This window comes from Drosophila biarmipes, chromosome 2L (assembly GCF_025231255.1).
Source record: "Drosophila biarmipes strain raj3 chromosome 2L, RU_DBia_V1.1, whole genome shotgun sequence".
In the NCBI taxonomy this organism is placed as follows: Eukaryota; Metazoa; Arthropoda; class Insecta; order Diptera; family Drosophilidae; genus Drosophila; species Drosophila biarmipes.
Window position 1 is genome coordinate 4,363,543 of NC_066612.1, and position 16,678 is coordinate 4,380,220.

The following is a 16,678-nucleotide window of genomic DNA, read 5'->3' on the forward strand; positions in this document are numbered from 1 at the left end:
AGAAATTACTAATATAGCCACTGTCTTTTCATTAAAGTGACACCTAAAAGGGGGTTAAATTCATTATATAAAATAGTAAATTTGTTATATAACTATAAGATAGCAGCTGCTCGGTACAAATCACTTAAGAGTATTCCCCTTCAAATTTTGGTGAAAAATCCATTTCTTTTAAGTACATTGGTAAAGATTCCTACAAAGGATTTCTTTCCATATTCGTTGATATATTCTTCATACTAATGAGTGTATTCAGTAATCGGACTGATCCAATTACATTATAAACCAAGTCTAATTTAATTAGTAGACAAAGTTTATATATTCGCTAGTATGCCATTTCAACTTACGTAGTTATGAAGTTTTTATGTAAGTGGAAAAACATCTTAGTCTAAAAATCTAATTAAATATTCCACAGATCTGATTTTATTGGCCACGGCAGTGACTGGCCGATTCACCGATGATTTATACCAACTTTTGGCCAAAAATTGTACAAACAAGAATCTTATTACCTCGCCCCTTTCCGTCGATATTGCCTTGGGCATGACCTACATGGGAGCGGGGGGAAATACAGCCCGAGAAATGAGGGATGTCCTGAAGTTACCCGCAGATAAAAAGGAGGTGGCTCGTAGATACAAGCAACTTCTGACAAATCTCGAGGGTCGCGAGAAGGTAGCCATCCTCGACCTGGCCAACCGCATATACGTCAACGATCGCTTCACTATAAATCCGGAGTTTAATCAAGTGGTCAAGGACTCCTTTAAGGCTGAAGCGAAGGCTTTCAGCGTAAGTGATCCCAAAAGAGCCGCTTCGATCGTAAATAAGTGGGTGAGCGACCAGACGCGCAGAAGGATTAATAAAATTCTCAAGAAAGAATATATAAATTCGGATCTGGTAATGGTTCTCCTGAATGCAATTTACTTTAAAGGCCAGTGGAAGTACGAATTCCCCCCAAAAAATACCAAAAAGTCCGATTTTCGAACTGCTGACAATAATATCGTTCCTGTTCAGATGATGCGGCTGCGTGCCAAGCTTAGGGCGGGATATGTTCGTAATCTGGATGCCAAAGTGATCAAGCTTCCCTACCGGAGCTCAAACCTCTCCATGGTCATCTTCTTGCCGAAAAAAGTCGACGGGTTGCCAGAACTGGAGAGCAAGATCGCAGGCTTCTCCCGAAAGCTTCGAAGGGTGATTGTGAATTTAAAGCTTCCAAAGTTTAAAATCGAATTTTCCTCAGAGCTAAAGGATACCCTTCGGACGGTGGGTAAGGCCTGATTTGAAAGTGGCCACCTTTATATTTTAAACTTTCAGATGGGCATGCTTGATGCATTTTCTCCAACTGCAAATTTTAGTGGTCTAGTAAAAGGGGACCAATCCACGATAAGCAAAGTTATGCACAAGGCCTTCATTGAGGTCAACGAAGAAGGTGCCAAGGCAGCGGCTGCAACAGGTACTCTTGGTTTGCTGAGTGTATTGCACTCTTTTTAACATGCAATTTAATCCTCAGCCGTAGTAAAGGTCAAACGATGTGCGACTTGTAGGCCACCGCGTCGCTTGGATTTCAAAGCCGATCATCCATTTGCTTACATCATTCGCGATGATGACACCATTTACTTTCAGGGACATTTCGTAAAACCAGGAAAGTAAAGTTGATAAAAGGAGTCGAAAAGAGTGCTCTTTAAACAAAAAAATGTCCTTTCCTTCAAAAACAAATACACTTTATTGACAGAAGAATTTTTGTGAATTTTCTCTGTTTTCTGTCCTCGGTATAAAAAAAGCGGTTCTCGGCGAAAGGCTTCGCCACTTGGTCAACACTACCTTTGGTATTTGTATTGGATTAGCCCTTTGTTTTAAATTGTCTGAAGGACACACACTCGCCTACAGCTTTGGGATCAAGCACTCGGAGAGTTATATTTATTATATAAAATAGGGAAGAAAGAGTCCATTAAGTAATCCGACTGAACCAATGGATTTATAAACCAAGTCAAATTTGATTAGTAGACAAAGTATATATATTCGCTAGTATGCAATCTCATCTTAGTTAGGAACAGCGGTCCAAATGAAGTTTCTATGTAAGTGAATAAAGAACTCCCTTTAAAAATCATACTAAATATTCCACAGATCTTATATTACTGGCCACGTCAGTGACTGGCCGATTCACTGATGATTTTTACAACCATTTGGCCAAGGATTATGCCAACAAGAATCTTATTTCCTCGCCCCTTTCCGTCGACATTGCCCTGAGTATGGCCTACATGGGAGCTGGGGGAAATACAGCCCGAGAAATGAGGGCTGTCCTGAAGTTACCCGCAGATAAAAAGGAGGTGGCTCGTAAATACAAGCAACTTCTGACCAACCTCGAGGGTCGCGAGAAGGCAGCCATGCTCCATCTGGCCAACCGCATTTACGTCAACGATCGCTTCACTATAAATCCGGAGTTTAATCAAGTGGTCAAGGACTCCTTTAAGTCCGAAGCGAAGGCTATCAGCACAATTGAACCTGATAAAGCCGCCTCGATCGTCAATAAGTGGGTGAGCAACCAGACGCGCAGCAGGATCAAAACCATTATTGAGAAAGAGCATATAATTCCGAATGTGGTAATGGTTCTGTTGAATGCAATTTATTTTAAAGGCCAGTGGCAGTATGAATTCCCCGCTAATAATACCAAACAGTCCGATTTTCGAACTGCTGACAACAAAACAGCTCCTGTCCAGATGATGTCGCTATCGGGCGCGTTTAGGGCGGGATTTTTTCCCGGCTTAGGTGGCAGAGTTATCCAGCTTCCATACAGGAATTCAAATCTCTCCATGGTCATCTATTTGCCGGTAAAAGTCGATGGGTTGCCAGAACTGATGAGGAAGATCGCAGGCTTGCCCCTAAGGCTTCCACTGATAAATGTGCACTTAAAGCTTCCAAAGTTTAAAATCGGATTTTCCTCAGAGCTAAAGGATACTCTTCGGACGGTGGGTAAGGCCTGATTTGAAAGTGGTCAGTATAATATTTTAGACCTTTAGATGGGCATACGAGATGCATTTTCTCCTAAAGCGGATTTTGGAGGTCTAGTTAAAAGGGCCAATCCCCAGATCACCAACGTCATACACAAGGCCTTCATTGAGGTTAACGAAGAAGGTGCCGAGGCAGCGGCTGCAACAGGTACTCTTGGATTGCTGAGTGTATTGCCCTCTTTTTAACATGCAATTTAATCCGCAGCTGTAGTATCGGTCCCTATATGTGCGACTTGCGGGGAACCAACGCCCTTGGAGTTCAATGCTGATCATCCGTTTGCCTACATCATTCGCGATGATGACACCATTTACTTTCAGGGACACTTCGTAAAACCAGGAAAGTAAAGTTGATAAAAGGAGTCGTTAACCCATCTTTTAACAAAAAAATGTTCTTTCCTTCAAAAACAAATACACTTTATTGACAGAAGAATTTTTGTGAATTTTCTCTGTTTTCTGTCCTCAGTATAAAAAAGCGGTTCTCGGCGAAAGGCTTCGCCACTTGGTCAACACTACCTTTGGTATTTGTATTGGATTAGCCCTTTGTTTTAAATTGTCTGAAGGACACACACTCGCCTACAGCTTTGGGATCAAGCACTCGGAGAGTTATATTTATTATATAAAATAGGGAAGAAAGAGTCCATTAAGTAATCCGACTGAACCAATGGATTTATAAACCAAGTCAAATTTGATTAGTAGACAAAGTATATATATTCGCTAGTATGCAATCTCATCTTAGTTAGGAACAGCGGTCCAAATGAAGTTTCTATGTAAGTGAATAAAGAACTCCCTTTAAAAATCATACTAAATATTCCACAGATCTTATATTACTGGCCACGTCAGTGACTGGCCGATTCACTGATGATTTTTACAACCATTTGGCCAAGGATTATGCCAACAAGAATCTTATTTCCTCGCCCCTTTCCGTCGACATTGCCCTGAGTATGGCCTACATGGGAGCTGGGGGAAATACAGCCCGAGAAATGAGGGCTGTCCTGAAGTTACCCGCAGATAAAAAGGAGGTGGCTCGTAAATACAAGCAACTTCTGACCAACCTCGAGGGTCGCGAGAAGGCAGCCATGCTCCATCTGGCCAACCGCATTTACGTCAACGATCGCTTCACTATAAATCCGGAGTTTAATCAAGTGGTCAAGGACTCCTTTAAGGCCGAAGCGAAGGCTATCAGCACAATTGAACCTGATAAAGCCGCCTCGATCGTCAATAAGTGGGTGAGCAACCAGACGCGCAGCAGGATCAAAACCATTATTGAGAAAGAGCATATAATTCCGAATGTGGTAATGGTTCTGTTGAATGCAATTTATTTTAAAGGCCAGTGGCAGTATGAATTCCCCGCTAATAATACCAAACAGTCCGATTTTCGAACTGCTGACAACAAAACAGCTCCTGTCCAGATGATGTCGCTATCGGGCGCGTTTAGGGCGGGATTTCTTCCCGACTTGGGTGGCAGAGTGATCGAGCTTCCATACAGGAATTCAAATCTCTCCATGGTCATCTATTTGCCGGTAAAAGTCGATGGGTTGCCAGAACTGATGAGGAAGATCGCAGGCTTGCCCCTAAAGCTTCCACTGATAAATGTGCACTTAAAGCTTCCAAAGTTTAAAATCGGATTTTCCTCAGAGCTAAAGGATACTCTTCGGACGGTGGGTAAGGCCTGATTTGAAAGTGGTCAGTATAATATTTTAGACCTTTAGATGGGCATACGAGATGCATTTTCTACTAAAGCGGATTTTGGAGGTCTAGTTAAAAGGGCCAATCCCCAGATCACCAACGTCATACACAAGGCCTTCATTGAGGTTAACGAAGAAGGTGCCGAGGCAGCGGCTGCAACAGGTACTCTTGGATTGCTGAGTGTATTGCCCTCTTTTTAACATGCAATTTAATCCGCAGCTGTAGTATATGTCCCGACATGTGCGACTTGCGGGAAACCAACGCCCTTGGAGTTCAATGCTGATCATCCGTTTGCCTATGTCATTCGCGATAGTGACACAATTTACTTTCAGGGACACTTCGTAAAACCAGAATAGGGAAGTAAGTAAAAGGAGACGGAAAGAGTGGTCACTCCGTTGACCAATTTTTGAATTAGAAAAGGCTTTTGTTTGTCTGAAAAATAAATAGTAATATAGGCACGACGTTCTCATTGAGTATTTACTGAAACCATTCTTAAAGAGCTTATTTTTACATCCGTTCCCTTTCTGGATCAGGATGGCCAATCGAGTTGATCCAGCCATGTTCGTATGAACGCTGAGATATCGCAAACTATAAAAGCATGCAGATATGATGAAATAGCGTAACCATCCCAAAGCTGAGTAATGGGTATCTGATAGTCGAGACACTCGACTATAGCGTTCTCCCTTGCTAAAATAATAAGTTTGAGGAAAATATGCAGACAAAAGTTTGCACCGCTATAGGGAAATATTTTCCGTCCCCATGAAATACATATGTTTTTGATCACTAGATGAGTTGATCTAGCTATGTCAAACTAGATTCTCAGCTTTAAAGTTATAGCGATAAAACTTTCCTGTGTTATCTTATATATTACACTTTAGTTCTTGAAATATCATTTTGTGTCTTTCGAAGAAATTATAAAAATCGGACGACTTCATCATTTGCTGGAATAACACAAAACCCCTTTATTTATTACGTTGGTAAATTGAAAAGTACCATTTCCTCAATACTTCTGAAATTACTTTTTTATTTGTAACAAACGGAATGCTATATTAAAACTTTGCTCCCACAGGAACGAGTTTCAAGGGTTTACAAAGTTCGTATTGCCGAAGTTAACTTTTAGTTGTTAAATATATCTTTACAATCTCTTACTTTGCTTTTCTTATGTAATATATAGATTTTATATAATGTAATCCGACAAAATCAATTAATTATATTCCCCGATGGCAAATCGAATGCGATTAGTAAAGAAAGTATATATAAGCTGGGTTGTCGTCAAGCACTTAACCCCCCGACCAAATGAAGATTCTATGTAAGTTACAATTTTCTACCATTAGCAACCTCATCAATTCTCCCATAGGTCTGTTACTACTGGCCACGTCAGTGACTGGCCGATTCACGGATGATTTATACCAACTTTTGGCCAAAAATAGTGCAAACAAGAATCTTATTACGTCGCCCCTTTCCGTCGATATTGCCTTGGGCATGGCCTACATGGGAGCTGGGGGAAATACAGCCCGAGAAATGAGGGATGTCCTGAAGTTACCCGCAGATAAAAAAGAGGTGGCCCGTAAATACAAGCAACTTCTGACCAATCTCGAGGGTCGCGAGAAGGCAGCCATGCTCCATCTGGCCAACCGCATTTACGTCAACGATCGCTTCACTATAAATCCGGAGTTTAATCAAGTGGTCAAGGACTCCTTTAAGGCTGAAGCGAAGGCTATCAGCGTAAGTGATCCCAAAAGAGCCGCTTCGATCGTAAATAAGTGGGTGAGCGACCAGACACGCAGCAGGATCAAAACCCTTGTTGGGAAAGAAGATATGGGCCCACATCTTGTAATGGTTCTCTTGAACGCCATTTACTTCAAAGGTCAGTGGCAGCGCGCGTTCAACTCCACATACACGAAACGGGCCCATTTTCGAACTGCTGACAAGCAAACCGTTCCTGTCCAGATGATGGAGAAGCATGACAAATTTAAGGCGGGATATGTGCACAGTCTGGGTGCCAAGGTGATCGAGCTTCCCTACCGGAACTCAACCCTCTCCATGGTAATCTTTCTGCCGGAAAAAGTCGATGGGTTGCCAGAACTGGAGAGGAAGATCGCAGGCTTCTCTCCAGAGCTGAGAGAGCAGGAAGTGATTTTGAAGCTGCCAAAGTTCAAAATCGAATTTTCCTCCGAACTCAAGGGAACTCTTTCCAAGGTGGGTATGACCAGAGTTGAAAGCAGACAATTTCGTAATTTTCACCGATAGATGGGCATGCGAGATGCATTTAGTGGAGAGGCTGATTTTGGAGGTCTAGTTAAATCGTCAAATCCTAGATTCAGCAAAGTCATTCACAAGGCCTTCCTTGAGGTCAGCGAAGAGGGTGCCGAGGCGGCAGCTGCAACAGGTACCTTTGGTTTAATTATTAGATAAACATTTTTTGCCACATATCATTTAAGCCGTACTTTTTGGAGTGTCCTTTCTCAGTGTTCAAAGCCAGCCCCCCCGACGTATATTGGAGATTAATGCCGATCATCCGTTTGCTTACGTCATTCGCGATAAGGACACCATTTACTTTCAAGGACACTTCGTAAAACCAGAAAAGTAAAGCTGGTAGAAGGAGAAGGAAAAGCTCTCACTTTGTTTAACAATTTTTAAATACAACGAATTTTCTTTTTTTTGAAAATAAATGTAATTTACTTCTTTATGCATTGTTGTGAATTTTCTCTGTCTTATTAAACGAGAAGCACTCCGATGAGCACTTCCTCCAAGTCCTCAATCGGAACCAAACTTTTCTCAATGCTAGTTGGTTGTCCACTTAGTCTCAATCCACCTATTGTCCCTTTCTTAGCTGATCCCTAGGAGATTTATGCAGATCATACGACAGGTATGCCAGTTGATATTTTGTGGCCAGTGTGATAGAAGCTACAGAAATTAAAAATAATAATAACAATATAAACCTTGCTACCTTTCTCCAATACAGATTTTCCTGCGCTCGAAAACTTGACCTGTGACCTGATACCGTGAACTTGCCTTGCATTAAATTTCTAGTAGATCCTCATTTTAAAGTCCTTTAAAATGGTCTACAAATCTCTCCAGCAACCCTTTGCCATTTAGATTAAAGTCTCGAGTCTTGGGAATTTTAATTGGAAGTCGTGCTTGAGGTTAATAGGTGTGCGTATCTCACTAGGTAGCGGGCCTTCTTACTAAAATACATATATAGATGTGACGCCTAGGAGGTGCCCTGCAATGTCCGAAAAATACTTTGCTTACACTCATATTGCCAAGTAATGGTATGTGGCAGTCAAGGCACTTAGTTTTGGACCTTTAACATTAAGGAATGCGACTGAACCAATTAAATTATAAAGCATAATGACAAATCTAATGTGATTAGACAACAAAGTATATAAAGACGAAATCATCTCGTAGCTTTGAACAGCGCTCAAAATGAAGTTTCTGTGTAAGTGAAAAAAGAACTGCCTTTAAACATCTAACTGAAGTTTCCACAGGTCTGATATTATTGGCCACGTCAGTGACTGGCCGATTCACTGATGATTTGTACCAACAATTGGCCGAAGATAATGCCAACGAGAATCTTATTTCCTCGCCCCTTTCCGTCGATATTGCCTTGGGCATGAGCTACATGGGAGCTGGGGGAAATACAGCCCGAGAAATGAGGGATGTCCTGAAGTTATCCGCAGATAAAAAGGAGGTGGCTCGTAACTACAAGCAACTTCTGACCAACCTCGAGGGTCGCGAGAAGGCAGCCATGCTCCATCTGGCCAACCGCATTTACGTCAACGATCGCTACACTATAAATCCGGAGTTTAATCAAGTGGTCAAGGACTCCTTTAAGGCCGAAGCGAAGCCTATCAGCATAAGTGTTCCTGAAAAAGCTGCTGAGATCGTCAATAAGTGGGTGAATGAAACGACGCGGAGCAGGATCAAAACCCTTGTTGAGGCCGATGATATGAGCCCGCCTCTTGTAATGGTTCTCTTGAACGCCATTTACTTCAAAGGTCAGTGGCAGCGCGCGTTTAACTCCACATACACGAAACGGGCCGATTTTCGAACTGCTGACAAGCAAACAGTTCCTGTCCAGATGATGGAGAAGCATGACGAATTTAAGGCGGGATATGTGCACAGTCTGGGTGCCAAGGTGATCGAGCTTCCCTACAGGAACTCAACCCTCTCCATGGTAATCTTTCTGCCGGAAAAAGTCGATGGGTTGCCAGAACTGGAGAGGAAGATCGCAGGCTTCTCTCCAGCGCTGAGAGAGCAGGAAGTGATTTTGAAGCTGCCAAAGTTCAAAATCGAATTTTCCTCCGAACTTAAGGGAACTCTTTCGAAGGTGGGTATGACCAGAGTTGAAAGCAGACACTTTCGTAATTTTCACCGATAGATGGGCATGCGAGATGCATTTAGTAAAGAGGCTGATTTTGGAGGTCTAGTTAAATCGTCAAATCCTAGAATCAGCAAAGTCATTCACAAGGCCTTCCTTGAGGTCAGCGAAGAGGGTGCGGAGGCGGCAGCTGCAACAGGTACCTTTGGTTTAATTATTAGATAAACATTCTTTGCCACGTATCATTTAAGCCGTACTTTTTGAAATGGTCGCTGTCAGTGCTCAAATCCAGCCACCCCCACATATCTTGGAGATTAATGCCGATCATCCGTTTGCTTATGTCATTCGCGATAAGGACACCATTTACTTTCAAGGACACTTCGTAAATCCAGAAGAGTAAAGCTGGTAGAAGGAGGAGGAAAAAGCTCTCACTTTGATTACAATTTATAAATACAACGAATTTCCTTTTCTTTGAAAACAAATGTAAATTTACTTCTTTATGCATTGTTGTGAATTTTCTGTGTTTTATTAAACGAGAAGAACTACGATGAGCACCTTCCCCCAAATCCTTAATCCAAACAAGAAGTATATTTGTAAGCCGGGAGCATGTGGATATAATATTGTAGAAGCTAAGCCATTAAAATAATCTTTTGATCAAAGGCAACAGTACGTATGAGTGATATTTTCAACTTGGGGACCTTTACAAACATTCTTATCTAAAAACACCCAATAGTAATTTTACGCCACATAAGTTTGTTCGGTATTTTTTGAATATATATTTTTGGTGTGCACCTCATTACCAGTTTTGATTGCATTCGTATTTACAACTACAGGATTTGCAAGACTCATAATATAAAACTTAGGACTCGTGTCTGATTTCACACTTAGTTCTTGGTGAGTTCGATTTCGGCATGGATGCAGGACTTGCCCTGCAAGATACAAAATAAAGGATTTGTAAGAAAATATATTACAGTGTATATATATATACATATAAAAATACAAAATAAGCCGGGCTCCGGTTTTTACTTTACCCTTTTTTTTTTGCTTTATATTCAAAAACTCAAAAATTGGTTCGACGAAAAAGGCAAAACTAAAGTTATAATACACCTAATATAAATCAAGGAAAAATACGAAACAAATACTTATTGCTCTATTTTTACTACTCTTTTTACCTTTTTTTGTGAGTGTGCACATAATCACCTACCGTGTCATGCTTGATCTCCGAATCGATGATCAGGTGACCGCGCGCCATGCCCAGCATGGCCTTGTACTTGCTCAGGTCGACGGTGTGCTCGTTGGCGCAGACCTTCTCCTCGGCCACCGGGCAGGAGGAGGGGGCTCCGAAGAGCTTCAGCATGTCCTTGCCCTCGGAGGAGGCCTGGTCCATGGCGGCGCACAGGTCGATCTTGCCCTCCTTCATCACGATGCCGTCCTTCTGCACCTTGAACTTGGCCACGGCGGTGCCGAAGGGCTTGTTGCTGATGCAGCCCGAGGGAACCAGCTCGCACTTCTTGTTCAGCTTCAGGCTGAAGTCGCTGCCCACCGTCATGATGGAGTCCTCGCCAGCACAGTTCTCCAACTTCACCAGCTTGGCCTTGTAGCCATTCTAGAAGGGGACACATGTCCAGTGGTTGGGGGCCATTATAATCCCGAAACGAAGTTCACTTACGCAAGCCAGGGCAGCCTCAAAGGCCACGCAGATGAGCAGGAAAAGGCAGATCACTCGCTGCATTCTGTACACTCGGAGTTTTGGATGAATTTTGGAAATCCTGCCTAGGCCAGGCCCTATTTATATGGAACCCTGCTTGGCCGCCTTTCTCCCAAATCCACAATTATTTGCGCATTAAGCGGTATTTGGCTGCTGCGATCACTGATCGTTCGGCTCAATTGATTGCCGAGCCACCACTGGCCAAAGGCCCATCCATTAGACCGCTCTAAATGCCGGAATTACAGCCAATTTTAATTGCCCCCGCGACAGGGCATTGTTTGTGTTTAGCGTGTCGCTGGAGTTTGATCTTTGGATCGCCCGAAATTTGTTTGCACCCAAAGCTGTACAATATATACCATATAAGTGTAATAGATAGGTGACCAGCCCTCTGGTTAGCCAACAACGGCATGAACTCGTTGGGATTGTAATTGTTTTAATGGTCGCAGATAAAGATGATTTGTGGCTGCCAAGCAGTTATGGGCATTTGAATGGCATGCAATGGACCTAGTTTTTTTTTTATATTAATATTTAAAAATAAAAAAAATAATAAAAAATAAATAAAATAATATTATTAACAATTGATTCGCACACTTGCCAGTACTTCATTTGCATGGTTTATATAAACCATGTGCACTAAACAAATTAGGTTTGCCATTAAAGAAGATAGTTTAATTAGTTTAGTTGGATTTCTTATAAGAAATAAAAGCGAAAGGTGTAAAAACAAATACTATCCCCAATGAAAATCAAATTTTCCCTAAATTAAAAGTAAACAAAAGTGTGATTATCTTTCATCGAAGTGTTCATATTCTGCGTAATTCATTTGTTATAGCCTTTAAAATTAGTTTTCTTATTGATTTTGCAATTTTAAAAGGTGCGGTGAGAATCCAGAATGCCCTTAGATTAAAGGCTATATTATTTTTTCCAAAAGCTATGCAACAGCTAGAACCTAATAAGTTAACCTATTTTATCAGCATTTTAAAATCCCTTCTGCCTTTCGAATAGTAATAATAATAGTTATTTATTGTAGACTTTTTTCAAACTAACATAATTTAATTTAATTAACCTTTTCAATTTAGCTAAGGATCATAGCTAGAACCCCCACATCTTTTAGAAAGAGTCGCTCATCCTCGCTGTTGGTGGAGATTGCCTTTCAGGTTCTTACTCCGTTGGTGGAGCTTCAGATGGTTCAGCTTCGGCTTTTTTTTCAGTGTTCTTTCTGCAGCAGCCGCCTCCCCTCCGCCCTCCGCTGCTTCCGTGGCCCCCTCGACAGCCCCCTCTCCCGTGGCGGCCCCTTCCCCAGGCGCAGCAGTGGTCTGCTTCCCGATCGGCGGGGCGTAGGGGAAGCTCATGTGGTGGTAGCAGTCGTCTCGGCACAGAGCCAGAGTCTTGTACTCGTTCCTCCGGTACATCTGCCGGCACTTGGTGGTCACCTAGAAGATCGAAGGCTGAGGGATGGTGGTCATGATCAAAATTGGAGCGCGGCTACCTGTATGCAGTCGAATAGCACTCGGTGGAAGGTGTAGTAGACCCGACGAGGTCCCTTGCAGTTCCGCTCGTGGATGTACTTGTTTCTCACCAGGCAGTTGCTGTTCCTGGCTGGAAGCTCGGAAATTGAGAGGTCTTGTGATCGAATCAGCTTGATGTAGTTAAATCTTACTTCTGCGCTTGGCACCCCCTATAAGAACGAAACTGACTGCAACGGCCGTCAACAAAAGGTGTACCTTCATGACGGGACATCAGATAGATTGAGACTGAGGGACATGCTAATTGCGAAGAACTGACAACTAACAACGCCCCCCAGCATGGAAATTACAATTTAAGCAACATAGAAGGCTCTAGTGGATGCCATCGACTATCAGATACCCATTACCCAGATGAGGTTAGACCGCGTGTTCTCAAGATTGCATATATTATTTCTATGAACCATTTTGGCTTGAATATACATATACAGTATTAACCATGTTTCCGAGATCTCAGCGTTCTTACGGACAGACAGACGGACAGATCGACTCGGCTAGTGACCCTGGTCATGGGTAGCAAGTATAAAAATTGTAATGTTCCACAAAGCATTAGGCTTTATATTTCTAAACCTTTTAAATCATCAGGCTAGTCCGGTACGAGTAGAGATGGAAAGTGTTCATCGAGGAACGCCTTTTCTGATTGAGGATTTGAGGGAAAGCGCCGAATGGAGTATTGAAACACAGCAAAATCACACAAATAAGCGTGGCAGCAAGGTGCACTTATTTATAGGGACATACGGGTATGGATTGGAGGGGGAAGTATATTCGGAGTTCTCAATTCACGTTCACTCTTAGTAAATATTATTTGTACAGAAAAATTAGGCCATATTTAATAATAAATTGGTTAACTGTGTAAACACACTTTTACCTGTGTTATTCAGTTTTCTGGCTTTACAAAGTGACCCTGAAGGTAAATGGTGTCCTTATCGCGGATGACATAGGCAAACGGATGGTCAGCATTGATCATGAAGGGGGATAGGTATTGTGAGGACATCGGTAGCAGTTTGGAAGCAAAATACTAACTGCGAAATAGATGAAATTTAAGAGTGAAAGTGCTATCCACTAAACAAACCATAAGTACCTCTTAGAGGAGGTCCCTCAGCACCCTCTTCGTTGACCTAAATGAAGGCCTTGTGCTGCACTTCGCTGATCCTGACTCCTGACGATCCTCCTAGAGCCCTGCAATCAGTAAATGCATCTTGTATGCCCATCTGCAGGTTTAAATTATAAAAGTTTCCTCATACTAAGCATACCAAATCTTGAACTTTGGCAACTTCAAACAAATATCCCTCTTAAACAACATTGGGGAGAAGCCTCCTATTTTTCTCTCCAGTTCTGGCAAGCCATCAACTTTTTGGCATTTAGTTGTATATTGAAAATAAGAACAATATTAAAAAAAGTTTTGACTGCACGAGTCCTTAAATCTGGGCTGCCTAAAATGCATTTATAGTTATAGATCATAGCGTTCAATCGGACAGAGTTCGTTTGATCAAAGCTTTCTGAGTAAATGTTTCGAAAAATAAGACCTCTTAAAAACTCTTCATTCACGCAGGGATCTAATAAAAATACTTATGAAGCACTTAAGGCTTTCGGCTGTTTATTGGAGAGTGAGGATGTGAAGGAAGCGCTGCTCGGATTTCTTCTCAATGGTCGAAACAGGAAAACTAGCCAAATGTACAATGTTGCTTTTAGTAATGATATTGATTATTTTTAAAGGAAAGAAAGTTTTATTAATTTAAATTAAATTTGCCGTTAGCAAAGGTCTTTTTCCTCCTTCTTTGACTCAGATTCCTTTTCTGGTTTTACAAAGTGCCCCTGAAAGTAAATGGTGTCATTGTCGCGAATGACGTAGGCAAACGGATGATCGGCATTGATATCCAAGGGTTCATTGCATCCGAAGCACTTCGCTACCATTTTAACAACTGCGGATTATTGATATGTCGCCATAAATGTGGATCTCTAGAAAAAACAAGAGTACCTGTTACAGCTGCTGCCTCGGCACCCTCTTCGTTAACCTCAATGAAGGCCTTCTGCTTGACATAGTCGATCCTGGCTCCTGTCCTTGATACTAGACCTCCAAAATCCGCCATATCAGTGAATGCCTCACGTATGCCCATCTAAAAGTGTAAATTATAAGATGGATGCCATCAAAGTCGGATCATACCCACCATCTCAAGAATATTATCCAAAAGTCCACAAAATTCTATTTTGAACTTTGGCAGCTTCAAATTTACATTCTGCTTTCTCAGCCGCGGGGAGAAGCCTGCGATCTTCCTCTCCAATTCTGGCAAGCCGTCGACTTTTTCCGGCAAATAGATGACCATGAAGAGGCTTGAGTTCCGGTAAGGAAGCTCGATCACTTTGGCATCCAGGTCGAGAATTTATCCCGCCTTAAATCCGCCATATAGCGACATCATCTGGACAGGAACGATTTCATTGTCAGCAGTTCGAAAGTCGGCCACTGTGGTATCTTTGGGGTTGAATTCATACGGCCACTGGCCCTTGAAGTAAATGGCATTCAAGAGAAGCATTATCAGGTCCGGTCCCATATCAGATTCCTTGACAATGGTTTTTATCTTGTTGCGCGTCGTATCGTTCACCCACTTATTGACGATCTCACCGGCTCTTTTACGATCACTTACGCTGATAGCCTTCGCTTCAGCCTTAAAGGAGTCCTTGACCACTTGATTAAACTCCGGATTTATAGTGTAGTGATCGTTGACGTAAATGCGGTTGGCCAGGTTGAGGATGGCTACCTTCTCGCGACCCTCGAGATTTGTCAGCAGTTGCTTGTACTTACGGGCCACCTCCTTTTTATCTGCGGGTAACTTCAGGACATCCCTCATTTCCTGGGCCGTTTTTCCCCCAGCTCCCACGTAGGTCATGCTCAAGGCAATTTCCGCGGAAAGAGGCGATGAAATAAGGTTCACCTTCGTATTATTTTTGGCCAAACGCTTGTACAAATCATCGGTGAATCGGCCATTCACTGACGTGGCCAGTAGGATCAGACCTGTGAAAAAATTATGAGACATTTAAAGGTAGAACTTTTGTAACTTACAAAGAAACTTCATTTTGGCTTTGGGGTAAAACTAAGAAAAGATCAAAACTTAGCGATTATATATACTTTTTTCTTTAACCGAATTAGATTTGCCAAAGAGGGTTGTAATTTAATTGGTTCAGTGGGATTAGGTAATGCAAAGAGTTTAAAAGTTACGTAAGACAAGCGAAACTGGAAATTATAACAAGAAGATACGACAATGTTCAGTGCTCTGACTATTGGATACCCACTAATCTGTCTTAGTTTTTAAACTTCTCAGAGGGGGAGAGTAGTAGATGTGTTGAATCGTCTCCTCTCCTTTCCATGGGGAATCGATACTCGGGCTGAGCGAGCACCGGCTATCCAGTGATTAGTAAGGCCGGGATGCATTCTGTTTCTTGGATGGCTGTCAGTTCTCTGGAGTGCTTTGGCTTCCGTTCTACCAGAACGCTTGCTTCCTAAATAACTGAGTAGTTGCACAATGGTATTAAACTAAGCAGTACCTTCTTGATGGCCAAAATGCAGTGGTCAGAGATCCCGAAAGAAATGTTTGACCTGTCTTTTAGATTTCGAATTTCCGGGGTACTGGTAGGGAATAAAGAGGCGGAAGGAAGTGATGAGATGATCGACAGGTGTGCTGAAATCTCCCTTCCCCAAGGGCAAGAGGTCGATCATGGACCATATTTCATAAACAATTTTTATAAGTGTTATTTTAAAAAATGTCGTTAAGTCTCTGAGCCAAGCCCATGAGACTGTAAGATAGAACAACCGAACTTTCTGCTACAAGCCTGCGATCTTCCTCTCCAATTCCTGCAGACCATCGACCTTTTCCGTCAAAAAGATGACCATGAAAAGGCTTGAATTCCGGTAAGGGAGAGCGATCACTTTGGCATCCAATTCCTTAACAATCCCGCGTTAAATGTGCCCGATAGCGACATCATCTGGACAGGAGCTGTTTTTTATCAGCAGTTCGAAAATCGGCCTGCTTGGTATTCTTAGGGTCGAATTCATACGGCCACTTTGTCCAAAAGTTGGTACAAATCATCGGTGAATCAGCCAGTCACTGACATGACCAATAATATCGGACAGACAGAATGATAATTTGTTACTTACTTAAGTACTTCATTTAGAGTTAAGTTTCTGACGAGTAACATTTTTTTAGAAATATCTCTTATATACACTCTGTACACTAATCAAATTAGATTCGCCTTTGAGTGGTTAAGTCGTGTTTATATTGGACTTTTTTTCCTGGCATTTATTTTTAAGTTACATTTTTTTCCTTGAGTCCGAATAACGTAATTATTTTCTTTTGATGTGTATTTTGCCCGTTAAATCGATTTCAGATGGAAATAACAAATCTTACGTTCGAAAAAATAACACTTCAGAAGAAATAAATTGTTTAAATTT

The 16,678-nt window shown here is 42.0% G+C and overlaps 6 protein-coding genes and 1 pseudogene across 7 annotated transcripts; 4 read left to right on the plus strand and 3 right to left on the minus strand.

Moving 5' to 3' along the window:
- Positions 1 to 332: 332 nt before the first annotated feature.
- On the plus strand, positions 333 to 3,426 carry LOC108036078 (uncharacterized). The gene is made up of 9 exons (XM_017112025.3): positions 333 to 360; positions 410 to 1,251; positions 1,303 to 1,441; positions 1,499 to 1,634; positions 1,721 to 1,757; positions 2,033 to 2,063; positions 2,113 to 2,954; positions 3,006 to 3,144; positions 3,202 to 3,426. The coding sequence occupies exons 1-9, from the start codon at positions 348 to 350 to the stop codon at positions 3,339 to 3,341; spliced, it is 2,319 nt and encodes a 772-aa protein (XP_016967514.3). The 5' UTR covers positions 333 to 347; the 3' UTR covers positions 3,342 to 3,426.
- A 202-nt stretch (positions 3,427 to 3,628) lies between these two features.
- Positions 3,629 to 5,143, plus strand: LOC127010773 (serine protease inhibitor 42Dd-like). The gene is made up of 4 exons (XM_050885642.1): positions 3,629 to 3,763; positions 3,813 to 4,654; positions 4,706 to 4,844; positions 4,902 to 5,143. The coding sequence occupies exons 1-4, from the start codon at positions 3,751 to 3,753 to the stop codon at positions 5,036 to 5,038; spliced, it is 1,131 nt and encodes a 376-aa protein (XP_050741599.1). The 5' UTR covers positions 3,629 to 3,750; the 3' UTR covers positions 5,039 to 5,143.
- A 738-nt stretch (positions 5,144 to 5,881) lies between these two features.
- On the plus strand, positions 5,882 to 7,371 carry LOC108036046 (serine protease inhibitor 42Dd-like). 2 transcript variants are annotated; one of them, XM_044094445.2, is made up of 4 exons: positions 5,882 to 5,991; positions 6,040 to 6,881; positions 6,933 to 7,071; positions 7,139 to 7,371. In XM_044094445.2, exons 1-4 carry the CDS (start codon positions 5,979 to 5,981, stop codon positions 7,270 to 7,272), a joined length of 1,128 nt encoding a protein of 375 aa, XP_043950380.1. In that variant the 5' UTR covers positions 5,882 to 5,978; the 3' UTR covers positions 7,273 to 7,371. The 2 variants fall into 2 exon arrangements, with proteins under 2 accessions (XP_043950380.1, XP_016967476.2); XM_017111987.3 differs by having other exon boundaries at positions 5,883 to 5,991; positions 7,124 to 7,371.
- Positions 7,372 to 8,076: 705 nt separating this feature from the next.
- LOC108036070 (serine protease inhibitor 42Dd-like) lies at positions 8,077 to 9,579 on the plus strand. The gene is made up of 4 exons (XM_050885641.1): positions 8,077 to 8,124; positions 8,174 to 9,015; positions 9,067 to 9,205; positions 9,258 to 9,579. Exons 1-4 carry the CDS (start codon positions 8,112 to 8,114, stop codon positions 9,404 to 9,406), a joined length of 1,143 nt encoding a protein of 380 aa, XP_050741598.1. The 5' UTR covers positions 8,077 to 8,111; the 3' UTR covers positions 9,407 to 9,579.
- A 179-nt stretch (positions 9,580 to 9,758) lies between these two features.
- LOC108036074 (uncharacterized) lies at positions 9,759 to 10,868 on the minus strand. The gene is made up of 3 exons (XM_017112021.3): positions 10,676 to 10,868; positions 10,211 to 10,612; positions 9,759 to 9,935 (listed from the first exon to the last, which is right to left on the minus strand). Exons 1-3 carry the CDS (start codon positions 10,736 to 10,738, stop codon positions 9,891 to 9,893), a joined length of 510 nt encoding a protein of 169 aa, XP_016967510.1. The 5' UTR covers positions 10,739 to 10,868; the 3' UTR covers positions 9,759 to 9,890.
- An 844-nt stretch (positions 10,869 to 11,712) lies between these two features.
- On the minus strand, positions 11,713 to 12,486 carry LOC108036075 (uncharacterized). Its single transcript, XM_017112022.3, has 3 exons — positions 12,372 to 12,486; positions 12,201 to 12,310; positions 11,713 to 12,144 (listed from the first exon to the last, which is right to left on the minus strand). The coding sequence occupies exons 1-3, from the start codon at positions 12,439 to 12,441 to the stop codon at positions 11,836 to 11,838; spliced, it is 489 nt and encodes a 162-aa protein (XP_016967511.1). The 5' UTR covers positions 12,442 to 12,486; the 3' UTR covers positions 11,713 to 11,835.
- Positions 12,487 to 13,814: 1,328 nt separating this feature from the next.
- LOC108036068 (serine protease inhibitor 42Dd-like) lies at positions 13,815 to 16,456 on the minus strand (annotated as a pseudogene).
- Positions 16,457 to 16,678: the final 222 nt, after the last annotated feature.